The sequence below is a fragment of the Lutra lutra genome, chromosome 8 (assembly GCF_902655055.1).
Source record: "Lutra lutra chromosome 8, mLutLut1.2, whole genome shotgun sequence".
NCBI lineage: Eukaryota > Metazoa > Chordata > Mammalia > Carnivora > Mustelidae > Lutra > Lutra lutra.
Genome location: NC_062285.1, coordinates 72101573 through 72128765, shown reverse-complemented (window position 1 = coordinate 72128765; position 27193 = coordinate 72101573). Strand labels below are relative to the sequence as shown.

The 27193-nt window shown below is 38.3% G+C and overlaps 1 protein-coding gene across 1 annotated transcript; it reads right to left on the bottom strand.

The window, feature by feature from the left end:
• Positions 1 to 2847: 2847 nt before the first annotated feature.
• Positions 2848 to 23237, bottom strand: CMAS (cytidine monophosphate N-acetylneuraminic acid synthetase). Its single transcript, XM_047742236.1, has 8 exons — positions 22872 to 23237; positions 15574 to 15716; positions 15280 to 15435; positions 10168 to 10301; positions 7947 to 8041; positions 7398 to 7569; positions 6475 to 6628; positions 2848 to 3451 (listed from the first exon to the last, which is right to left on the bottom strand). The coding sequence occupies exons 1-8, from the start codon at positions 23129 to 23131 to the stop codon at positions 3261 to 3263; spliced, it is 1305 nt and encodes a 434-aa protein (XP_047598192.1). The 5' UTR covers positions 23132 to 23237; the 3' UTR covers positions 2848 to 3260.
• Between the last annotated feature and the right edge of the window lie 3956 nt (positions 23238 to 27193).

Here is a 27193-nt window from a genome sequence, read left to right as displayed (position 1 = left end):
CCTATTTGGTCTCTCATGTTATAGACTTTTTCCATCACATCCCTTTACATGTTAGTCACAGCTTTTAAAATTCTGATTATACTAACAGCTGTGTCATGTCGGAGTCCGGATCTGATGAATACTTTGTCTTCTTGGGCACTGCTTTTTCTTGCCTTTTGGTATGCCATATACTTTTTTTCTTTTTGAAAAGCCAGATATATTGTATATATCGAGTAATAGGTGCCAAGACAAACAGGTCTTTAGAGCTAAGATTTACGTTAATCTTGCTGGGAGTTGGACTGTATTTAATGTTTCTTCTAGCTATATGTACAAGACTTCAAATTCCTTCAGAGTCCTTGTTTTGGCTTTGGGACATCTTGTATTTCTTCTCAGGCAGTCTGGGGTCTGCATCCTACTCATCTATATTAAACTGGGGACTTATTGGTGTGTTGTAGCATGTGAAAGAAGGGAAGCATTCTAAAATCTTCTAAGTCTTGGTCTTTTAGTGGGCTTGTCTTGAGCGTATGGCTTTCACCAGTGTTTCTGGGTCTCATTGATGGGTCCGGTTCTCCTCCCAATGCTCCTGTTCTTCCTGCCTGCGGTGTACATGATCTATTTCCTTCATGTCTTCTCCCCTGTTGACTATGGAGTTTTTCCCCCTTGTAGGTGACACAGGAAGGCTGAAGGGAGCTAGAGTGAAGTGGGATTCCCTTCTCCCAGTTGCGGTAAGCTTGCAGTATTATACCAAGGCCTTCTATTGCAGACTAGGAGTAGGGACAAGGACCTGGAAGCGCTAGAACAGTAGAAGTATGAGAATATTAGAAGTAGTAGAATATTCTTCCATTCCTACTGGGGTCTGAGGGGTATCTTTCTTGGATTCTCAGATCCATCCTGAGAGAACCTGCTGGCATTCCTGGAGGGAAAGTGTGTCCCACTCCCACCTCAGCTCATGACTCATGACCCCAGCTCACGACTTTGACCCCAGCTCATGACTTTGACCTGCAGAAGTTTCTCACTCTCACAGTAGTCCATACTCAATGTCCAGCAATCTATCAAAATTACAAGGTAAGTGTTCTTGCTCATTTAAGGCACCCAGCAGCTTCTGCTCCAGGTAAGTATCAGGTGCTGCGTCTCTGGTCGTGTCCATCCCTGCAGGCATTGGAGAGGTTGCTTTTTGACCCCAGTTCTCTGAGAGGTCCAAGAGTAGTCACTGATTTTCAATTTTTCTCTCTGTAAGGAAGGGATTGGTAATTTCTGTTCTTTACATGTCAGAGCTGAACATGTATTTTCTTGACTAAGACTCCCTACTATTGGGAACACAGAAAGTAGTTCAGTGAGGACTGAATTGTCCTTACACTTGGCTTTGGTCACAAAATGAAAGGATTCCAGTGTAACCATAGTATTATACCCAAACACTATGGTGTAATAGTCATGCGTAGCATTTACTGTGGGTGGAGGCATTTTGACAGGAGTTTTTTGTGGAATGAATGATTAGCATGGGGATTAAAGGAAGAATTTAAGAAGAGGCTAATCGAGGCATTGCTGGAGAATTATAGAGAGTAATTTGATTGGGGTGGTGGGATCCACAAGAATCCGTAGGAACTGAGGCTGGAAATATTAGGATATGTCCAAAGTACATCTGGACTAGAAAATGTTTTATCAAATTCTGTGGTCAACATGGAGTCACTAAAATATTTCATAAAGGGTAACAATGAATGTCAACAGTTAATCTAGCAAAATTATTAGATAAGCTGAAAGGAGACTGGGGTAATAGTATCAAGCTCAAGATTTGGTATCGGATGAGAAATGAAAAGGTAAAGTTGAGAAGGCTGTGATCTCAAAGGTCAGATCAGACACTTGAGAGGTCAAATCCAAGAACCCGGCTTACAACGTGAAAAATCTGAGATGCAGTCACAGTTTACAACAGAGACTAGATTCTGGAGTCACTGCATGGAGGCTATAGCTTAAATTTGAATATAGATGTGGTTCTGGGAAGGACAAGAACTGGGGTTAGAATGTTTGGGAATGGGTACAATTAAGGGGTAGGAGAAAATGAATTTAGCAGTGGAAAAGCCAGAAAGGTGGGAGAAAAACTAGGATGAGATACAAAGCAAACTAAGGTAGAAGATGTTCCTTTTTTTTTTTTTTTTTTAAGATTTTATTTATTTATTTGAGAGAGATAAGTGGGGAGGAAAGGGAGAAGTGGGCTCCCTGCTGAGCAGGGAGCAGGATGCAGGTCTCGATCCCAGGACCCTGAGATCATGACCTGAGCCGAAAGCAGACACTTACGTGACTGAGTCACCCAGGTGCCCTGAAAAAGTTCCTTTTTTCTTCTAGCAATGTTTGGCCTATATGGTCAGATGCTGAACTGGACAGACACACCCAATCCTGACAGAGGAAAAGAGCTTCCTGTATGACTTGGCTTGAATGACTTGCTTCTTGCCAGAACTGAATTCTTTTTACAGTGGAAATAGATGTAAATGTTTCATAAGAAGTGGTTAGTGTTTATTAGGTAAAAGTCCACATTTATGAGATAAAGCTCCATTCCTGGAATTCACCCAGATAGGAGAGTGCTTTGTGGTGGATATGAAATTGTGGTGGTAGTCAAATTTTGTATATAAAATTGCCAAGCCCTCAGAGGTAACTGCAAATGATTTACTCCAATGAACAGTCTTCACAATATATGAATTTCTTTGCAGCTCTGTATTTGTATGGAGTGGCCGCTATATGTATACATACCTAAAACACAAGTAGATGCTCTACGCCAGGTCCTGACTGGCTTGTTCCTCCTGCTGACCATGTGGTCAGTGTTTAAAGGACAACAGGAATCTTTGGTAAATCCCTGCTATAGCAACAAGACAGTTTTCATCAAGTTTGTGAAATGTAATTTTATTAATTAATAGAAGGGCATGTCTGACCAGACACACTGTTCCCAAATAAATAAAATCTCAGCATCATTAAAAGCACACAAACACACAGTTTAACAGGGTACAATACAAAGTCAATTGAGATGATGTTCTTACTTGCATTTACTAAAAATCTGAGAAAGACTGTATTAATCTCTAAATAATTATCTTGCATAAAGAGAAAAGTAGAGCACAATTATTTTGTAGAAGTTTCTGGGAGTGACAATTTGAGAAGACTTCGCTTTAAAATATATTAAGGTACATCACAAGTCAAATCACACTCTGTTAACATTACAACATGAAATTGTACTTAATCAAAAATAAAAGTAGCTAAAGAAGGCTGTATACTTTCTTTTTCTAACATTATGCTAATTTCTATTTTTGGCATGAGTTAATAACCTTTTCCATTAGTAGGAAAATGTGCTCTGCAAACTCTCGGAGGGCACCACGGCCACCATTGCATTTGCAAATATATCCAACGGCTTTCTGGGCAGTAGAGCAGGCATCAGCAGGCACGCCGCTAAGGCCCACTTTCTTCAAGCACTCCTCGTCAGACACTTCATTTCCTACCAAGTGAAAGAAACACTGGGTGAGAATTTAAGGAGACAAAGAATACTCAGTTCTAATAATGCAAACAGCAACCGGTAAGTAATTCTGGTGGCTTCAGTAAGACCTCAAGCACTGCATATAAGAATACCCCAGATTTTTGGGTTATGGACGTTGGAGAGGGTATGTGCTATGGTGAGTGCTGTTAAGTGTACGAACCTGGCGATTCACAGACCTGTACCCCTAGGGTTAATAATACCTTATATGTTAATAAAAAAATAAAAGATTATTTTAAAAAAAGAAGCATTTACAAGTGTAATTGAGGTCTAGGATCTCTGTAAGCAATTCAGAATCAACTCTTACCAGTTAAGGAAGGAGAATGGATTATAATTTCTGATTGCTATGCATATTAAAATTATGAGAAATTCTATAAGTAAAATATGAATTATCTAAACTTTTCATTAAAAAAATCCCAAACACATGCAAGAACCCCAAGTTTATGTGGAATGATTATCAATGTTTTCGATCATTTATCAGTGTTTTTCTCTTTGCTCCACCCCTTAGTTTTTTAGAGGGAGGGCTAGGAAAGAATTCTTAGACATCATGTTTTTACCCCAAAGCTCTTCAGCATCTACCTCCTACACATATCTATCTCTAATAGGTATGTCTTTTTTTTTTTTTTTAAAGATTTTTTATTTATTTATTTGACAGAGAGAGAGATCACAAGTAGACGGAGAGGCAGGCAGAGAGAGGAGGAAGCAGGCTCAGTGCTGAGCAGAGAGCCCGATGCGGGGCTCGATCCCAGGACCCTGAGATCATGACCTGAGCCGAAGGCAGCGGCTTAACCCACTGAGCCACCCAGGCGCCCCCAGTATGTCTTTTTTTTTTTTAAGTGAGACAGTATCATCAAATTAACAATACCCACAATTCCTTAATATCATCTTGGGGCACGTGGGTGGCTCAGTTGGTTAAGCATCTGCCTTTGGCTCAGGTCATGATCTCAGGGTCCTGGGATCGAGTCCCATGCTGGGCTCCCTACTTAGCTGGGAGTCTGCTTCTCCCTCTCCTGCTTGTGCTCTCTCCCCGACCCTCTCTCTCAAATAAATAAATAAATAAATCTTAAAAAAAATATCATCTAGTAACTTAGTGTGTGCTCAAATATCCCATTGTCTCAAATTTTCTTTTTTATAGTTGATCTGTTTTTATCAGAAGCCAAAGTCCACAACTGGATTCTATTGATCTATATCTTAAGTACTTTTAATGTGTAAGTTTTCTTTGATTATTCGTTGAAGAATTACCATCAGGCTGACAAAACTATCCCCTTTCTCCACCTGCCCTACTATGCTCTCCCCCTTTCTGTTTTGTGTTGATAGGATGAATTTCAGAAGCACCCAGTACCTCAGATTCTCCATTCCTAGTAGAATTATTAGTATACCATAGACCAACTACTACTAATAAAATGCTTGTTAAAAAAAGTTTTAAATCTGTTCCACATTAATCTAATGAAAATTTCTAAATGATTAAATGTATTGAAATCTGAATTTTTTCACTGAAAGATGATGAAAATTCAAGTATTTGATTTGAATAACCTACCCCAGGAACTAGCTATGTTTTGTAAAATTTACCTATATAAGTGTTGATATTTTTAAGGAACAAATTGTCATACGTTTGTGTGACCCATGCAAAGTAGTGTTCTGATCTTAAATTAAAATTTGGAGTCTTTTCTTATTTTCTTGTTTTCTAGCCTCTGCTTTTTATAGTTTTTTAAAAAAATTTTTATATAAGTAATGCATATTTTTGGTAGAAACATTTTTTTAAATCAAGGCAAAAACCAAATCAATATCATCCTAATTACCACTATTTCTGGATAATCACTATATTTTGGCATAAGCAATTGCATGATTTTACCAACATAAGTGATACACACTATTATTACTACCTGCAGGCACTATATTAGGCATCCTATATTATTTTCAATTTTCTTTCCAATAGCTTTATAAAGTTTGCTTTGCATTTATACTATAAATAGGAAAACCAAGGTTTGGAGAAGCTCACTGAGGGTCACATGATACTTAGTACACCTGGAATTTGTTGTATGTGCCACTAAAATTGTTTTCTGCTTACAAAAACCAGATCATTTTCTATCAAGGGCTCTATCGTCTTCTCCACTGAATCTGCACATGAGGTTCAAAGGCTATTCCTGAAGTCCTCAGATGACCTGCTCCCAAAGCATTCCTGTGCTGCTTCTTTTGAGGCCCATGTTACCCTTGTAACTACCTATCTCACACATGGCTTATGTCATATGTATTTCAATAACTTGTCTACTTTAATATCTAAAATGTAGACATGAGACTGCAAGCTCAGGAGGCAGTCTCAGCAACTGCCCCTAAGCCTGCACACAGCGTATCTGCTAAATGCCACCATGAAAACCTTGACACCTGACCCTCTTAGTACAGATTACATGGTTGCAGAGCATTCCATTTTGTGGATGTTTTATGCCTGCAGGATATTTAAGTGGGCTCTTTTTTTTTTTTTCCTCCATTAGTCACTCATTTGTCCAATTTCCTTCCTGGAATTGGAACTGAAGAGTAAAAACTTGGAGCATTTTAATAAAGCAAACACCATCCAAAGTGTACTTCCTGTATGTTAGGGATCTGCTAAGTGCTTTACCCAGATTACCTCATTGCTTCCTATGACAGTCCTATGACACAGGTACTCTTGACATTTCCAGTTTACAGGGGAGGAAATGAAGGCTCAGCTTACCAAAGCTGACCAGTCAAGTGTGGTCTGACTCCAAAGCCATGTGTCAGTAATCATTCTATTAAGATACAACTGATATGTACTATCAAACTAACCCCCAGAAAGCCCATCCCAATTTAGCACTTTCCTCAGTGGTGCAGAGAGTTTCTATTTCTCTACAATTATGCCGATCTTGGGAGTTTTCTTTATTTCTCTATTTCTTTAAAAAAGAAAAGAAAAAGAAAAGAAAGAAAAAAGAAAAATCCTGGCCCACTTTATGATGAATGAATAATAAGATACCAACCAAGATATGCCACTTCTTTCCAGCACAGGCCCATTTCTTTTCTCCACTCATCCAGAACTGCCAGCTTGTCTGGAACATTGACTTCCATTTTGCAATCCAGTTTTAAGGAAGAGAGTGTCTGCTTTGAACATGCCCTTTCTGAGATTAACCTCACCTTAAAAAATAAAAAAAGAAAAGAAAAGAAAGGGCAAAATGAGTAAATAAACAAGTATTTCCTAATAAAATAACACCTGGTAAATAATATGAGTCACAAATGAGTGAACGACCAATTAAGTAAAATCAACTGCTATTTTAAAATGATGGATTTTTACAACATTTTCTAATAGTCCAATAAAGGTAAAAGACACTGTTTTCTACAGTGGGAAGGAACCTATCTGCAATTTAAAAAATATACATTGTCTGATACTAACCTAAAATTCTCCTATCATTCAATTTATCCAGAGGAAAGTCTACAACTTGTCTCTTGTGCTGCTTAGGTACATACACATACTTAAGATTTCTAGGGAATTATAAGAAATTATCTTAGCTTTCATTTTTGAAAATATATTAAGTTATTTTGAGTTAAAATTTTCAATCATAAGAATAAGCTAATCTTTAAAAATCCACAAGATACTTGCTTTTTTCCCTAAATCCTGATACCTATTTTTTATGAAATTTTTCTTATTGAAAGATCCTATAGGAATTACTAGACAGTTACCATTTAAAAATAATGTTTACTGAATAAACAAGAAATATTCGCTAATTGACAAATTCCTAATTTTATTCATCTAAGAGTAAAGGTATGACAGTTTTCTAGCCATGTGAAGGCTAAATTTCAGATATTTTAATAGAGAATACTAAAAATTTAAATCTATTTCCCTCACATGTTCTTTGACCCTAAATCATCACCTTGAAAAACATCACTATATTCAGGGGGCACATACCTCAATACCACTTTTCTTTAATAAACTTATCCCAATAGCATCTTTTACATCATAAGATATTATTTCTTTTTGGTCTCCTGATACATAAATGTGGCCATTGGTGAGACATCCATCAATATTGCAAACCAAAAGTTTTATTTCCTTAAGCTTCTCTTTGCCAAAATAGCCATATCTAAAAGAAACCAAAATAGACCTCTGAGTACAAATGCAATACTAATCACTCCCTCTCAACTGGCTAACACCAGTAAACGTAATAACCATTCCCACTCAGTTACTCAAACATTACCCTTCACATTTACGTCACATATACACTTCAACTTCCAGTGCAAGACCTTGAGTAGAGTGGTCTAACCAGACTATGTGTTTCTCAAGTTACTGAATAAGCCATCTATAGGCATGTTTCATGTGTCTGTTTTCCTCACATGAACAGACTAATTACAAAGATCCTAAAATGTCTGGAGTATCAAAAATTAGTGTCTAGAAAACTGTACATATCTACTAAAAGTATGTCAGGGTCCAGTGCAAAGGCTGTGCAAGTCTTGTTTTTACCTTAATACTCTTTGTTCTGCAATAGGCCAATCAATATCCACATCTATATCCACACTGTGCTCAGCTCGCATTTCGTAGTATGCCATTTTTCCACCCTAAAGATGGTATAAATGCCATGAGTACTGTTTTTAACATTTATTCACAATTCCAAAAAGTTTATTATAATACAGAACAATGAATTCATTTCATTTCTACAATACTGAGAAAAAAAATAACTGAGCAAAATGACATTCAACAAATAATTTTTTGAGGGAAAACCTTTTTGTTTCCCACATCTTCAAACCATAGGCCATAATATTCTTCAAATTCTGTCTACACAGTGCAAGCTTCCCATTTTTAAGTAGATTTCTATTTTAAGACTGAAAAAAGCAGAAATAGCCATCTTCCAATATTCTGACCAAAAATTTTCTAGAAATTGCCTAATTGTATCCCCTTCCTCTGATAGTTTTTCCTGTCATCATCCAAAGCAGTATAAAGATTTTCAGAACTTATGTTCTAATTTGCAACTGAGTGGCAAGATTGGGGAGGAAAAATAACTGTAGTATCTATTGTACAGAATTGTCTTAGATCCCTGAACTACAGGTAGGAGTGGACATTAATTGTCTGGATCACATGTGGGCAAAGGGAGGGACAATTTCCTGATCTGGGGGCCTGGGGGCAAAGGGGGAGGCCTTTCCTATGACTGTGAAAATCTGAATATCAAAATCAACTACTGGAAAATTTCGTTTTTTAGAATTGGCAGTCTCTTCATAAATCTTACGATGAGATAGTTCATTGTTCTCCACACTTTAGGAAAGGGTCAAGTAACAGTCATCTTAGCACAGAGTTTGGAAAGAGTGCTATCTACATGTGTCAAATCTAATTTTCCTGAATACTCAAACTTAACTAAACAGTCTACAGTTTGCCTATATACTGCCAGGAGATTGTTAAAAACCCTCTTACCTCAGAACGTAAGTCACATTAGAATTTTTACTATAGTAAGTAGAGGGTTTTTTTTAAATGCTGATTTTGAGTAACATAAGGACCTGAATCCAAATCCCAATAGTACTACTTCTACCTACTTATTCCCTGAACCAATTATTTCCTTTTTTTAAAGCAGCCATTCCCTTCTCTATAAAATTGGGCCAGGAATGTCTACTTTATTCCACTGCTATGCAAATTACATGAGATACCCTTGGGGCGCCTGGGTGGCTCAGTGGGTTAAAGCCTCTGCCTTCAGCTCAGGTCATGATCCCAGGGTCCTGGGATCGAGCCCCGCATCGGGCTCTCTGCTCAGCAGGAAGCCTGCTTCCTCCTCTCTCTGACTGCCTCTCTGCCTACTTGTAATCTCTGTCTGTCAAATAAATAAATAAAATCTTTTAAAAAAAAAATTACATTTTAGGGGTGCCTGGGTGGCTCAGTGGGTTAAGCCGCTGCCTTCGGCTCGGGTCATGATCTCAGGGTCCTGGGATCGAGCCCCGCATCGGGCTCTCTGCTCAGCAGGGAGCCTGCTTCCTCCTCTCTCTCTGCCTGCCTCTCTGCCTGCTTGTGATCTCTCTCTGTCAAATAAATAAATAAAATCTTTAAAAAAAAAATTACATGAGATACCCTATGTAAAGTGTTTTGTACAGTCCTTGGTACATAGTAAGGGCTGAATAAATAACTGCTATTAACCGAAAGGAACAAATACTATATGATGCAACCATGTAGGCTCTAAAGATGTGAGAAATATCCCCCCCTCCCCATTTTAAAATGAGAGCAATGAGCTTTGGAAAAGATAAAATGTATTTTCAAAGCCACATAGTTAGAGGTAGAGAACTATAATCTGGCTTTCCGGACACCCAGGTTGGTGATCTTCCACATCTACTATGTTATTTTGTCTCTTTTTAAAAGCAATAGATTTTTATTCAACTATACAACCACAACCTGATGGTAAAAAAACATGGATTAAAAAGAGAATTTTGAATGGAATAAAATGAAAATCAGGACATGTGTATAAAATTCAGTATCTGATTCATTTCTTAGTTGTAGCGGAATTCCTTGCTTATTCACTGAATGGATTCCAAAGATTAGTTTATTGTAAGCCTACAGGATAAAGGCCTCAGATAATAAATCTTATCAGTTATTGCCTTTCCTCTAGGAACTGATATTTTCCTTTATGTACTGTGCCATATGTCTTCCTTAGATCTGAGTTATACACATAAAAAGGTTTAAAAGATTTTTGCAGAATGAAGGCACAAACCTGTAAATAACCCATCTCTATCAAATGTCTCTTAGCAAAATAAAATGAGCCATTTTCATATAATTCTCCATCCCAGTCTTGTCGACGAGGTCGTTTAGCTGGATTCAAATTCAGAGGCTCAGTCACTTCACGAACTAAAAGCAAAAAGCTATAGTAAGTCTCTGTTGCTTTGAATACTGAGTATTCATTTAGTAGTTTTAAAAAATAAACTGAAACTGTAAAATAGATTTTTAAAGGAATAAAATCTCTAATGATGCTGATGATTTATCTTTGGTAATATTATTTAATAAGTATTATCTAACCATAGAAAAATAAAGTATTTTACAGAGGAATTCTAAATAATTGAGATTTTAAGGCACTTTTAAAAATACAAGGTTCTGGAAGGACATCAAGGCAACCTTAAGGCAGCTTCAAAAGGACTGAACGTGGGCGCCTGGGTGGCTCAGAACGTTGGTCCTCTGCCTTCGGCTCAGGTCATGATCTCAGGGTCCTGGGATAGAGCCCCGCATTGGGCTCTCTGCTTGGCAGGGAGCCTACTTCTCCCTCTCTCTGCCTGCCTCTCTGCCTACTTCTGATTTCTGTCAAATAAATAAATAAAATCTTTAAAAGAAAAAAAGGACTGAACTTGTCATACAATATCCTTACTTGAATATTTTAATATAGTTCTCATTATTAAGTATTTACTTCTATAGAAATACAGTGTATATGTTTATACAAAGTGGTTGAGAAATTACTTACAGAGAGTTATTACAGAAAACTGAAGATTTCCTCATTAAATTATTGAGACTTTTATATTGATAAAAATGTTTGTATATTACATATTCTTACCAGTAATTTAAAAATACACTAAGCATAATAATAAATAATATTTACTTATTACTATCCATGGTAATGAAGGCTCAGTGATATCAGCATTAGTAATTACAACATGATGTAACAAACGAAGCCCTCAGTACTGGTAAATAGGGATCCTCTTGCCTTTTCACTGTATTTTTTCCAAGCTGTGTTTATGGGTGTGTATTGACGTGCATACATGATTCTGTGTGGGTGTGTGTGCATGTGTGTTTAAAGCTGATGATTACTCAGAATCTTTTTGATTCAAATTTTGGTTGTCAATTGTGTGAGCAATGGCTTCTAGAAATAACTTTACTTACTTCCCTAACTAAACCATCCTTTTTTCAATCCTAGTCCATCAGTGCTTGATAAAATCTAGGAAAAATATTCAGCAAATATACACTGATTTGCTACACAGGGTATAGTTTTACAGGCACTGGATACACAGCAGTGAATACAACTCTTTCCACTTTAACGGAATGTGCAATCTAGTGGTGGAGATAGGCAATAAACAAACTAATTCAAGTGGTGCTTTGAAGGAAAGGAATGAGAGGGGCAAGTCTTTTCTAAGTGAACAAGGATCAGTGGCTGCTTTCTCTCTGGGGATATTTGCTGCATCTGAGGAAGAAGTGAAAGAAAGTCAAACTTGGCATAAGCAGAATGACCTTGCTGGGGTAAAGAGGAACCAGAAGAGTATTTAATGGGCCCTGTAGACTAGAATCACAGATTGACTTCTATAAGAGCCCACCCACTTTTTCCCCTGCAGGACGTTTCCTGAGTGAGCTGAGGCACAAGAAGCTAGGGATGGGCTGGAAGGCAGGAGAGATCATTAGAGTTTTGTGGGGCTTAGATCCCAAAGTCCTGGTGGCTTGGGGTTGTCAGGAATACATACAAGATCCATCTCCTGGCCAGACATCTGCACTAAGAGGTAAAGTGAAACTAAAGCTCAAACCCATCAGCAGAACTCCTAATTGGATCAAAGTGAGTAGCTCCATATCCTATCTTCCTGACAGAAGAAAGGGTGTGCCCTCCCTAGAGGAAAATAATATATACAGACCCTTGAACAACGCTGGGGTTGGGGTGCCAACCACTGACATGGTCAAAAATCCACATGTAACTTTTGATGCCCCCAAACCTTAACTACTAAGAGCTTACTGTTGGCCAGAAGCCTTACCAATAACATAGTCAATTAACACATATTTTGTGTATTTTATGTATTGTGTTGTTACAATAAAATAAGCTAGAGGAAAAAATGCTACTAAGAAAATCATAAGAGAAAATACATTTACAGTACTGTACTGTATTTATTGAAAAACACTGTGTACAAGTGGACCCGTGCAGCCCAAATCCGTGTTGTTCAAGGGTCAACTGTACTCCAGTCTCTATATCAGGCAGGTGACAAAATACTGTATTTTAGACTTCAGTCATTCTGAAGAAGCAGAAATATATTACCCATAACTAGAGAAAAACAAACAGTTGTAGAAACAGAACTACAAATGACCCAGATATCGGAACCCACAATCAAGGATTTTCAATTAACTATCATAAATATGTTAAAGATATTAGAGGAAAAGATTTTAAAAAGATAAAAAGATGGAGAATTTCAACAGAGAACAGAATGTCTAAAAATTACTCCAATGTACATTCCACAATGGAAAACATACGTATCTGGAATAATTCACTGGACAGGATTTATAGTGCTCTGGACAAGTCAGAGGAAATGATCAATGAACTCAAATATGTCAACTGAAATTGCTCAACATGAAGGACAGAGAGAAAAATCAACAAACAATACAGAACAGACTGTGAAAGACATGTGGGCCCCATAAAACTGTTTAAGACACACTTAAATCTGAGTCCCAGGAAGAGAGGAGAGAGAAAATATGGCGAAAGAAATATTTGGAGATAAAGGCACAGAATTTTTGGAAACTAATGACAGATATCACCCTACAGATATGAGAAGTTCAGAGAATTCTAAATAGGATAAATACAACAAAACGACAGCAATACAAATTGGAGTCAACTATGAAAAATTAAAATAAATGGAAAAATCTTAAAAGCAGCCTGAGGAAAAAAGACATCATATTTAGAGAAACAATGATCAGAATAAGAGCTGATTTCTTTTAAGAAACAATGGATGGCAGAAAATAATGAAATGATGTGTTAATGATGCATCTTCAAAAGAGTAACATCTTAAAGATGCGATCTGAAAATGCTGACAGAAAGAAAAGGCAAACCAAAATTTTATATTCAATGAAAATGCCCTTTACAAATAAGGGCGAATTATAGACGTTTTTAGACAGACAAAAGCTGAGAGGAGCTATTACTAACAGATTGTACACTATAAGACAGAAGCACATGTAAGTGGTAAGAAATGAAGAAAAACAAAAAAAAGATAAATATGCAGGTGAAGATAAGTGACTATTTTAAAATAACTTAAAGTACCATTAACTATTTAAAATAAATAGAACAACGTATCATGGCTCATAATATATATAGAAATAGATTATGTGACAATAGAACAAAAGGCAGGGGCTAAATAGAAATTTACTATTGTAAGGTTCTTAGTTATTTGTGAATACAGTTATCTGTAGTTATTTGTAACTACAAATTAGTTATTTGTAGACAATAACAAACTAAGGGTACAGAGTGTAATCTCTTGAGCAGTGCTGTCCAATAAATATAATGTTTATATAATATAATTTTAAGTTTTCTAACAGCTACAATTTTAAAAAAGTAAAAAGTGATGTTAGTTGTAATAATAGATTTTATTTAGCCCAAGTATCTAAAATGTTTTTAACATGTAATAAATATAAGAATTATTAATGAGATATTGCATATACTTCTTGCATACTAATCTTAGAAATCCAACGTATATTTTATGCTTAATGCATATCTCATTTTGGACTAACTACATTTCGAGGGCTAACACTGCAAGAGGCTACTATATTAGATGGTAAGGTTCTAGCGTGATGACAAAAAAAATACAAAAAGTTATACAGTATAAAACGGAACGATTTTTCAAGTATTGATTAATCCAGTAGCACTTTTAGTGATTTTATAAACAAGGAACATAAGAATAGACTCACAAGAAATACCATTCTGGGTTAGAACCACTGTTCATCAATAGCATTCTATTTCATAGTGCTTCTAAGAAAATTTATAACAAGACAAAGGTCTTGTCCCTAATATTCACTTCTTGATGTTAAAAGACATTTATTCGAACATATCTAATTTTCTTAAAAATACTTACAGATCTAATTTTTATGGCTTTGGCTTTGTCATCTATTTAACATACATATTTCTTGGACTTCTTGAACTTCCATCATATACCATATAAAGCTCAATATTCAGTTTAACACTGGGCTTCCTTCCTTGATTTGCTTCAAAAATTTGTTTCTTAAACTTTAATAAGAGCCTTCCTAGGAATTATTTCCTCAGAAATAAAAATTTCTGAGAACTGGTAAGTTCGAAGTTAAAATGTATAGCTTAACACAGAACATGGCACAGAGAAGACAATATTTACTGAATGCAATGAATCTGTAAATGTATTATTCACTGATGTATTTCATTGGTTTAGGTAACATTCAGATTTTGAGACTGGAGAATCTTATTCTCAGCCCTTCCATCCTCTTACTTGCTCTCTTTTTCTGCGCTGTCTCCAGTTTCATTGCTCCAGTTTCCCTCATATGCATTTCACTGTCTTCTTGAAGTCACAATAAGGCAGCTCTACTATACTCAGCAAATGCCAGGGCACCTAACAGAAATCAAACTGCCTTTCCTTACATATGTTACATTTACCTACTTGTTGGTCATCCTATTCTTTATTCCATATTTTACTAGCTTACCTAGCTAGAAATCAGACTCCTGCATCTTCTTACATTGGACAATCTAACAAATTTTGGGAAGCAACTCCAGAATTCATTCTTGAGGTCCTCCAGAACTTTTTGATAGATTTCTATCCCCACAATCTTATTATGATTTATATGGAGTTTACCAAGCAAGTCTAGAACCAACACAGAAGTATTTCACATCTAGAAAAAGGACACGCCTGCCTCAAAAGGCAAATAGAGTGTTAAAATGCCCATTTGTAAAAAGTAAAGCAGGGAATTTGGTCTGTCTTGTCTCAATAATCACAAGACTTAGAACTGATTATAAATGTCATTACCTGCTACAGTTGTTAATCACGTGTTGCTCCCTTCACTCCTAAAGAATATTTACATATGAAAAAGTGGATTCTCCATAAAAGCTAAAATCAATACTGATATAACAGATTACCTCCTTTCTGAATTTCACTCCATCGAAACTGATGGCGTCTCACAACAGAGAAAACGGAATCATATCCTTCTTCTCGAATCATTTCTGCAACTTTTTGAAGGTCAGTAGGATGTAAACATGGAGAAGTTGCTTGAATATTTCCTACAATGTCAACCTCTTAAAAAGAGAAAACAAATGAAGAGGACATCAAAGTTCTTTGCAAGGAATACAAAGATCTTAAATTCAAATGTGAAAACAAGTCTTATGAAATATTAGAAATTACATAAAATTTTGAATAAACTATCAAATTCATACCATTGTGATAATTAAGAAATTCTATGATGGCATCTAGTGAGGTAGAACTGTCTTTTGAAACTTCAGAACTTCTTCGATGAACTTGGGCACCAAACTGTTTGGCCACATTCTCAATTTCATCATGGTCTGTTGAAACCCACACACTGGATAGATAGTAAAAAATAAGTATAACAAGTCAAAACATTAAAAGAAACCACTAAAGATAAAAAGGAGCTCTGCAACACCAAAATACACCTTACATGATGTTAGAATAGTTTTTATACCATCAAAAAAATTACAGATCTAAAATAATATAAAATTTAAAAAATTATATTTTGTATAATATATATAACACTTTATTAACTGTCTGAATAAAAATATAGTAACAAATATACTTTTTGTTTACATATAAAAATATTTGTATTTGTATTGTCTTATGTCTTTTTTATTTATATAAGTATTATTTCTATAGCCCTAGATACAGTTTTATAAAAATAGAAAAAAATGACACTTGGTATATTTAAGGCTACTGGTATATTAAGTAAAATAGAAGTTCAAATCTAAAGGCAATTAAGAAGATCTTGCTTCTTATTCCTCATTCAATCCAAGTTAGTGTGTGAAGAATTCTAATATACTTGCCAAGAAAAAAAACGGATTTGTATTAGTCAAACCATGAAGCTGAAAGAATTTCAAGCTTAGAAGCAACGTAATGCCTAGATTGGGCTCAAAATAATCAGCTAATCTAATTCTCCTGCTTTGCCGATAACGGGTATACTATAAATATATGACACAGAACTGATGGAGTTTTAGCCATTGATAATTACAGACATGGAGAATGTGAGTTGATTGCCTCTGGGACATTTACCTTAACTGCACCTTTCATCACATCTTATGTGGTTCACCGTTTAGACTTTCTAAGATGATGACTATGAGTAGAATGCTACTTTGGGGAAGTGTGCCAGTATCTACTGAAGTTAAGTTTCCTGGACCTTCACAGATTCCCTTTGCTAGAAAAAAAAGATGTGAATATTCTAGCCACAATGTTTTATTAGTGATATTACACAAAGACAGTTTAATGACTTGTAGTCTTTGGCATATGCATTTTTCTTTTAGCACTTTTATTCAACATCTACTGGGGGTAAGAGGAACTGCATGTTTCAGATGTCTATGCTCAACTGTCAAGAATGAAAAGAAAGTGAGAAACTATAGGAATTTTTTTTTTGGAGATAGAAGTTTACTGAACACACACACACACACACACACACACAAAATTCTAACATCGCCAGATTTTACTTATTGATTTCCATTCTTCCCTTTAATATTTGCAGAAGGAAGATTTAAATCTAAAGATAAAGTTGATAACCTCCCTAATTTTTTTTCTTTTTTTAAAACCTAGTAAACACAATGAGCCACTGGCTAGGGATCAGATATCTTATATTTACTGTCAGTCTGTGTGAGGCAGAACACAGAAGTCCCCAGAAATATTTGGGGGCAGATATTCTACTGGAGAAATGTCATAGTCAAAGGTGTATAACAAAGGGAAGTACCAATGAAAACCTAGTTTTAAAATAGAGAAGGTGAAGGGAGGATGGTTAAATGGTAAATACAGTAAGGAGTGAACAGGAAAAGCAAAAGAAATGGTCTTTTGACATCTAATTTATGTCACTAACTGAAATTACTGATGTCACTTATTATCCTGATTTTCTATAATGAAAATTCAACACCACAGGATTCGGTGACATTTTTGAAATGCTTAAAAGGCAAATAAAAAATAACAGAGGTTTTGGAAGAGATTTGTTTTTCCTTCCTCCCTTTTATCATTCATTTATTTTTTCATTCATGAAACGTTTACTGAGTGCCTATTATGTTTCAGGTTCTACTGCGGACATGTAGTTCATTTTCTTGAGAAACTTTCAGTTCTTAGCCCATTGGTAGAGACAGAGGCCAACACAGTACTGAAATACTCCTTAAGCCAACAAGGGAAGAGAGGTAAGGAAGCAACGACTAACCTCTCTACAATGCTTTATTTTTACAAAGCATTTTTATAGTGCCTGCTCCATAACATGCTCAATCTATATGTGTTAATAAATGAAACATTAAATGGTTAACAGCATGGGATCTGAAGGAATGAGTCTAAATCCTAGCTCTGCCACATGTTAGCTATATGACCTCAGGCAAAATCCATCATCTCCCTAGGCCTCGATTTTTAGTAAAGTGCAGGTGATTTAAAAAAAAAATACCAGTGATAGTAACAGTACCTCATACCATTGTTAGAAGGATTTAATACAAACCACAAGCTATTCAAAATAATAAAATAGGAATGGTAATAAAGGCATACATACATGGTCTCATTTAATGCTCACACTGATTCTGTTGGAAGGAAAACTGAAGTTCTGAAAGTCCAAATGCCTAATTTATATGTATGAAAATAGCATCCCATATGTAGACTTAAAATACAGTGAACATCATTTATTAAAGGGGTTATGTAAATAGATCATTTTCCTTTGGTTTAGGGGAATCAGAAGAGAGAGGGCAAAACGAAAGAGTCAGCAAGTGAATAAACAGGTCAATAAAATGTAAAATCAAGTACAGAGTAAATGTCAAAGCCTAATGCTAATGACTTTAGCCTCAAATGAAGTCATATTCCATCTAACAGGATGAACAGGAATATCAACCCTGATGCCTGTGAATATTATTTCAAATCACAAAATGCCATTCTAGGAGTAACACAGCATAGGCTTATTATTTAATCACAAATCCACACCCTACGAATGAAACTGAAGTTCCATGCTTATTATTATTTTATTTATTTATTTATTTTTAAATTTATTTGACAAAGAGAGATCACAAGTAGGCAGAGAGGCAGGCAGAGAGAGGTAGGGAGGTGGGGGGTGGGAAGCAGGCTCTCTGCTGAGCAGAGCCGGATGCGGGCCTCAATCCCAGGACCCTGAGATCATGACCTGAGCCAAGGCAGAGGTTTTAATCCACTGAGCCACCCAGGCGCCCTCCAGGCTTATTATTAATCATAAATCCACACCCTACAAATGAAACTAAAGTTCATTTTTTTTTCCCCACAGTATGTTAAGTAACATTCACAAAATCAATTTGTTCTGAGGTTTACTAACACAGCACTGAACCACTGCTGAAATCAAGCTCTTACAAACTAACCTCCAACGATAACTTTTTACTAAATGAAAATAATTATCTTAGCATTTTTCTCAACTGCTATCCAAAGTAGTATGCAAAGGTAGCAACCCTGGTAGTATTGTTAGCTTTGACTCTGAGCAGGCCAGAAAAATCTGCCTCAATGAACAAATCATGGTTTTGAACAAAATAATCTCCTAAACATCTTCTAGCCCTGAAAAACACAATTGGGCAGCTGCAATTTTCTTCAATTTCTTCCTAGGGTAAATATTTATCAAAGAAAGAAAATAGAAGGTGAGGGGCAGCAAGGTTGCCCCAAACTTGGACCATAGCTTCAGAATAAATCAATTAAATCCAAATCAACACATTTTAATTGAGGTTCCAATACATTAAGCATACCAAGGTAAGTAGGAGTACCTGCTCACAAGTACCTCTTCAACCCAGTAGAGTAAGGGTCATCCCAGGCCAAATCTGGCTCCCAGCCTGCCTATTTTTATAAATAAACTTTCAGTGGAATACAGCTATACTCACTCACTTACGTATTGTTATGGCTACTTTCACAACATAAAACAGAGCAAAACAACAGAGATAAAGTCTGAAATATTTAGTATTTAGCCCTTTATAGAAAAGTTGGTGGACCCTTGAAATAGAGAGTAAAGACACAGTTCCATTAACTCTTCAAAGTGAAAGTGTGTCAGCATTAGAAAGAATTCTGAAGATCATTACAACTTTTCCATTTTACAAGTAAGGAAACTGTGGCCCATAGAAGAGATGAAGATTGTAAAAACCTCAACAAGGGGGGAAAATGTCAAGGACAGATCACACGGTAGACACATTCTAATGGCTGTATATAAACTACTTCACTTAATCCCCTCAGCAAGCCTATGAGGTGGATACTTAAGTCCATTCTGCAGACGAGGAAACCGAGGCACAGACGTTAAGTGATTTACCCAAAGTTGCAGTTAACGTGGTGAAGCTAGAAACTCAAATCCACAGTTTAACTCCAGGGTCTATGACCTTACTTCATTGCATAATGCGTGCACTAAAAGAAGGTCTGAACACTGCTGTTCTGTGCGGAAAACAAAGACACAGTTACTTTCCACTGAGGAGATCAGCAAAAACTTCACTGAGAAGTAGTGCTAGTCCCCTTTTTTACCTTTTTAGTTGAACTTTTCAGATCCCTAGAAAGGATGCAACATAGCAAACAGCTATGCAACCTAAAGAGAGGAAAATCACTTTGTTACACAGTATTCTAAGTTTGAGAAGGCAGAGTCAGACCGATTACGCTCATTTTGCTGGTTAAGGAAAATACTGGTTTTATTTCTTCTAATTACTATTATTAGTATAGTAACAGATACCATAGGTGACCTGAAGTATAAAATATCCTTCCAATTGTCAAGATGCTTCCTCTCATCTAGATGTGCTAAATAAATTGGCATAGAAAAGGTTCTTAGGAATCATTTATTCTTTCGTGGAGTTTTATATAAATGCATTTTAATAAATGGAAACAGGAAAATTACTGCTTAATATATAACATATATTTTCCAATCATTTTGTAGCAAAATCTCCTGTGTCTGCTATAAGGGTATTTGTTAGGTTTTGACTCCCAGCATTTACTCCCCTTTGGTAATCATATTCCAATTTTTCTCTTGATGCAACTGTCACATTGTGCCTCAGGCGACGCTCCGTCACTGGCTCCAACGGCGGAAGAGGCAGCTAAACTGTACCAACATAAGCACTGGGGACCCAAAGAAACTCTCTGGTTAGACTTAAGCCTGTAAGGAGTAAAATAAGGGGGTAAACAAAGCTGGAGAGCAAAGCAGAAAGGACAGCTTTGATTTGTTAACTATGGCAGTAGGGAAAAGAGTCTAGTAGAAACTGAACTCAAATCCCCCCAAACAAAGGCTGGAGACTTCTTAAAGGCTGGAGTGTTAAGGAAAAGGTATCGCAAGGGTGATAGAGGGGGTTAGTCCCTGTGACTAGGCCATCTGGGTTTGGTAACTGGTGCTTATCCAGAGAAGAAACACACTTAACTTTATGATGGAGGCAAGGTGCGAGTTGAAGCAAGGTGCCCATGGAATTTAGGCCCTTAATTCTCCCACAGGACTAAGAATGAATGAGGGTTATCTACTAGGATGTTTCCATTTCAGAGAGACAGTTTTGGGTGGTAGATTTACATTCCACAGGCTGGAGAAGGGGTTTATAAGTTTTCAAAAGTAGTTGTTCTGAGATAGGGTTCAGAGGCTTCCTGCCAGTCACCAGGTTGCACCTGAAACAAACAGTAAATTATCCTGGCAGCACTGACCTTTCTCAGCCATTTTAAGGGGGGCTAGGATCATCCTAGAAGCATGGCCTGATGCTCCTGGAAACCATACTAGAGTTTGGACAAGTCATTATGTGCTGAGAGTTTTGCAGTTCTCAGCACAATCACCTGACACCATAAAGGGAGAGCCTATCTAGAAGAACTAAGAAATGGAGGATTCTGGTGACAGAGTGCATCATTCCCTTACCCTGCTTTATTTTTCTCGAAAATACTGTCACCACCAAATATAGGATACACAGTTAGTTTATTGCTTGTCTCTCAAAATGCAAGCTCCATGAGACTAAGGAATGACTCTTGCTACTGCTATCACCTCTGGTTAAGGACACAGTACAGTGCCAGTCACACAATAGATGGTCAACAAATATTTGCTGAATGAATGAATCATTTTAGCCTTTGAATCTCACTGTACCTGAAACAAGCCTTACCCTTTTTTGTTAAGCCAGGCTGAAAGGGGGTTCCTGACATGTAATCAGTGTTGTGAGTTTTGTTCTTAATTTACTGTGAAAGTGATTTTTGATCTCTACTTCATTTCACAAAAATGGCATATCCCTGTGGCCTGGATGCACTTCTCTCAGTCTTTTTTTTTTTTTTCTCCCCAGTGTGCACTCTTTATAAAGGTGAAAAAATTTCCAAAAGGCAGTAAGCCCCAGGGACAAGAACCATGTCATTTCATCTTGGTTATTTCCTTGGATGTGCATGGCAGAAATTAGGGCTCAGTAAATGTTAACTGAATTGAACCAAATTCTCAAGGCTTTCCCTATCTCTCCTTTGCACACTTCCTATTACATTGCTACATTAGTGTTATCTTCTGGGTGCCTACCCTATTTACTGCGGTCCACCCAGGGCTTCCCTTGGATTAAAACATTAAGAAAATTAGTAAATTCATATTTTTGGAGTATCTTTCTTTAAACAAGACTAGTTAAATGAAAATCATATGCCCATATATTAATGTGGACAATTAAGATGCTCCAAAAACAACCATCTCTTCAAGAACCAAAGCCCAATCAAAAAGTTAAAATAATTTACTTCCCAAAGTAACAAATTCAAGCATAATTAGGGTGAAGTTACTATGTGTAAACTCATTCCTGGCACAAAATTCTATCTCTGTTCTTTTATGAATGATATCAGCTTGTCCCTCCTGACCAAAATGGCATATGGGCAATGTCTCTGAATGATGCACAATTAAAACAGTCTCAGGGCGGACGAAGTTCCAAAGACACAATGAAAGCATTTATAAGCATATCATAAAGCAGCCTGCTGTACGTTTCCTCACTATCTCTTACCTATGGACAAATGCAAGGGGTTTTCTAGATTGTGCTGACTCACAGGCAGATAGCTTGGAGTATTTTGCAAAGGTCAGAAAGGGATCTCCAAGCTGAGCTTGAAACTAGAAAGCCTTGACACCTCACTCCATTCAGGAACCTGATGCCTCCCTAATCGATCGGCACCAAGTGGTTATCACAGGCTGAGCAACAGGGGAACCCCAACGGCCTCTGCCTGCTGGAGTTCACATGTCGCCACAGACGTTTCATAGGGGTGGCCTCCTTTCCTTTACCCGATGAGGTCAACCAGGGCGGCGGAGACGGCTGAAAAAGGGGCAATCTCCCCTCTGACGGACGGCATGCTCAAGGGCAGGCACAGGCACTGTCCCAGGTCAAGACTACGAGCAGCGACGAAACAAGGAAGAAGCAGGAGCACTTCCTCCCTGAGCTCTCACACGGGGCCCCCACACCCCGGATCTTGCACACCCCTTCCAAGAGCAACTGCCCAGGGAGCCCCAGCCCTTCCAGCAGCCCGGCTCCCTCGCCCGACCCCCGCCCAGACCGCGCCGCCCACTCTCGCACATGCGCACCTCTGGAAGACCCCCGAGTCCAGGGCCGCACGCAGGACCCAGCCAATAAGCGGGACCCCCGCCAGGTGCTTAATGTTCTTCAGGGGGATGCCCTTGCTGCCGCCCCGGGCCAGAATTAGGGCCGCCAGGTGCGGGGGCTTCTCCACGCCTCGGCCCTGGCCTCCGCGGGAGTTGCGCTGCAGCTTCGGCGGCCGGCCCCGGGAGGGCCGCCCCCGCGGGTTGGACACGGAGGTGGCGGCCCCCTTCTCCACCGAGTCCATCTTCCTCCCACGCCTTCTCCCCAGCTTCTCCACATCCGGGAGTTCTTCTCTCGCCACCTCAGCTCGGCGCCGCCCGATCTCCCCGCCCGAGCACTCGCGGGGGTGGCTGTTCCAGCTCCTGGCCCCGCCCCCGCCACGGCCCGCCTCCCCGCGGGGCACGCCGGGAATTGTAGTCCGCGGCCGTGTCGCCGGGGTCCCGTAGGCGGAGTAGACTGGGGCAGAGGGGACCCCAAACCCACGCCAGGCCCTGAGAGTCCGGAGATTACTGGAAAGAAGTGCAGCTTCTGGGGGGAGGGGTGGATACTATACGGAGATTTCTCAACTAGGCAGCATGCATTATAGATTTTTTGGTAAGGAACTTCACCACTTAAGATAGTGGGTTTCCCACTGCACACTCAGATGCACCTTAACACGAATCAATCTTATATTTAAAAATTATAATTGTATATTTTTCTGCTGTGTTCCTGACTCTGTTTCCAAGAGATTACCTCATTCAAATGTCTTACAGGCACCTTAAATTCAACATTAAAAAACCTCAATTCTCTATATGGGCTCAAAATGCTCCTACATCGGCATTTTCCATCAACATCACTGAAAATCTAGCATTGAAAACTTGGAAGTCAACCTTGACTATTCCCCTACAGTGCAGTAATCACCTGTTCTTGTTTTTTGTGGTTGTTATTTTGTTTTACTTGCTATAAATCTTTTCCTTTTATAAATTGTTACTTCTATTATCTGGTGGAGCTTTTACTCACATCCTCTGCATTGCGGAGGTGGGTGTGTGACTCAAGTGGTGTATATAGTATCTCATCTTCCTGAACACAGTTGTGGTCTAGGGACAGGCAGGTGACCAAGCAGAGCCCAGTGGAAACCCTCCCAGAGACTGGGGAAGAAAGGATCTTTCTCTTGTTGAGTTTTTGGGTATTAAGAACATTATAAGTCTGATTCCTTATGACAGGATGAGGGAGGGGAAATAGGAGGGTTTGCTGTTCTGAAATGGGCTGGGAGACCAAAAAAAAGCGGTGTCAAGACATGCGGGGAGAAGAGAGAAAGAGCCCTGATGGTATCATTTAAACCTCTTGATCCACCAAGAAGTTCAAAGGCATGTATCCACATGCAGACGCAATCTCTTTTTTATAGATTTTTGAGAAAGTGTCTCTGACCTAACACACATTTGTCTTCACCACTTTTGCAAGCCTGTATCTAGAAATAGAGAGTCTCCTTGTCTTGTAGAGGCTAACACATCCAGAAGGCATGGGACATGGTATTGTCATTTCTTTTCAAGGAGGGTAAAAAGGCCTTTGTGCTTCTCAGGTCTTGGGCTTTTTGGAAAGGAAGAGAAAAAGCCTCTCACGTTTTAAGTGTTAGGAGAGCCACTAGAAACTTCACATCCCCTTGCCTCTGAGGTAGCCGATGGACCAGCTCTTGTTGGGACTGGTTCAGGGAGAAAGTGCTGAGCTGGCAGTAATGGGAAAGGGCGGCTGTAAACAGATATCAGTGCAGGCCTGGAGGAGGGAGATATGCTCCAAGAACCATTGCAGAGCTCTAAGCCAAACGGTCAGCTTGTGCCCCCCCCCACGGGCTCTTTGAATAGAAATCTTGCATTTACTGTGCTTCAGAGACACCAACACCGATTTTTTGTGGCAACCATGTAAGAAGGACATCTACTGCTTCTTACATACCAAATCTTTTTTCCTCTCTACCTCAGTAACAGCCTTAGTGCTCCCTAATAATACAGTTGCCATTCTCCACAGTGATGCCCTAGAGACCCATAAACCCTATTGGGTCACCAACACCTCAGTGGAGGGACTCTAGGGCACAATGGTGTCCTTCAAGCTGAGGACAGAGCAAGTGCTACCAATGTTACTTATCAAAGAGATTATAGTGATTTGCATAAATGCTGTGAGATCTGCTCCAGAAGTACTGTTCCTTCTTTGTAATCGCATCTAGAACAATGTGTGGGTCAGAGTATGTGTTCAGTAAATGTCAGTGAGCTGCATTTTTTATTACTTTTCCAGTCTCTACCCACACATATTTTTGTTTATAGTTGCAATCTTATGATAATAAAGCATTTTGTATTCTTTGCACAATTTTGGTTTGACTTAAGAACTGGCTGATTTCAATCTGGAGAGAGAGGGAGACACTGAGAGAGAGAGAGAGAGGATGGTAATAAAAGTGGAAAATAATCCATCTAGTTCCAAATATGGCACATGAAATTTTGATAAATGTTCTTTCAGTAAAATCAGAGTATACTTATTTAATGTATTCTTCTTCACTGTAATCAATGAGCATAAAGTCTCAGTTAAGCAAAATGAATTAACTCTAGGGATGTGCTGTGCAACAGTGTACCTATAGTCAACAATAATCACACACTTAAAATTTTAAGACAATACACCTCATGTTAAGTGTTCTTATCACAATAATTTTTTTTTTAGAGAGAAAGAATGACTGTGCCAAGAAAAAAAAATGTTAGCTTGTCTTTGGATTAGTTTGAAGGAATAAAAATAAACCACCCTCAAAGCAAATATCCGGATTCATCCTTCCTTTAGAGATGAGTGTGAAGTGTTGCTGCCAAATAATAATTCATTTGTATTTATAGTGAGAGACTATATTTTCACATTAACTCTTGTTTCATGATTCTGTATATGAACATACTCAATGCATAGAGGAATCCTTTCGTTCATTCGCTTGTTCCGTTCATTGCATTCCATACGCTGGGGGCTGTGGTACATGTTAGGGATACCAGGAGATAACCAAGATGCAAGGTGTAGAATTCTGAGGGGAAAACAGGCAAACTCCGTGGAGTGTGGTTTGTGCCAGGATGGAACTGCACGTGTTGAGATAGGCCAGCACAAGGGAGAAGTCTATAGGTGAGAATGACATTTCTGTTGGCTGAGATAACGCTTGAAATACTGTTAAAGTGTAAGAATGTTCTAGGCTGAGGGAACAGCATTGTGGGAGGCACAGAGGAATGAAGCAGTATGATAAACTGGAACACTTGAAGTGGGCTGCTATAATTGGGCACATGATACTTGTTGGTTAGTGGCAAACCATGAGAATAGAGAGGAACAAGTAGACCAAATTACAGCACAGAAAGGTGTTATGGGCCAAGCTTTGTCAAGGAAGTTATAGAGAGCAGGGATACGATATAACTGACTTCTTTTGTTCTTTCAACAAATCATTAGTGCATGTTGACTGTGCATCAGGTTCTTTTCTGGGCACCGGAAAGTTACACTGAAGATGATGAAAGTGCTCAATATCTGAATACATTTTGAAAGTATAACTAATAGGATTTGCTGACAGACAACAGGAAGTTTGGCGTGATCCTTAGCAGAAGGGAGCTGCCATTAACTGAGATGGAGAAGACTACAAAAGGAACAGTTTACAGGACCGAACTAGGAATTCTGTTTTGCACATGTCATGTATGAAACACATATCAGACATTCAAGAGATATAAAAGTGGGCTTTGAATAAATGGCCTGGAGTTCACAGGAGAGGTCTAAGAGATAAGTACAATTTTGGAATCATCAGCATACAGATAATATACGAAGCAATAATACTAGATGACATATGGCAGGTGATAGTAGACAGAAAAGAGGGGCATCTAGAGGAACCAGAGGATATCAGCTAAAATGGAAAGTTGGTGGACAGGACGTCCAAAGACTGAGCCTGGAAGACCTCTACCATGTAGGGATTCAGACCTGAAGAGGAGACAATAAAAGAGACAGAATGGCCCAAATTGAGAAGGAAAACCCATGTGGAAGCCTGAAATCAGTTGTATCAAATGCTATGATGGCCATATAAACAGAGACTGTTTTGTTTAGCAATGTGGCATCATTAGTAATGTTAAGATCAGCAAGCCTACCGGCTTGGTGGTGGCAAACCCCCAACGGGAGTGGATGAAAGAGGGCATGGGAGGAGGGGAGGTGGAGATTGTGAGTATAGGCAACTAAAGAGATTTGACCTAAGGACAGAAGAGGAAAGGGCCAGTAATGGAAAGGTTAAACAGAACCAAAAAAGGATTTTATTTCTTAAATTAAGAGGTGGGAAATAATAGCATCT

Bases quoted from the DNA above. Each gene is read 5' to 3' on its own strand.
- CMAS (XM_047742236.1), bottom strand. From the start codon at position 23,131: ATGGACTCGGTGGAGAAGGGGGCCGCCACCTCCGTGTCCAACCCGCGG. The intron at 15,717-22,871 runs GTGCGCATGTGC...CTATCTATCCAG, and splicing joins GACTCGGGGGTCTTCCAGAG to TGTGTGGGTTTCAACAGACC. The intron at 15,436-15,573 runs GTATGAATTTGA...TCTCTTTTTAAG, and splicing joins ATTTCTTAATTATCACAATG to AGGTTGACATTGTAGGAAAT.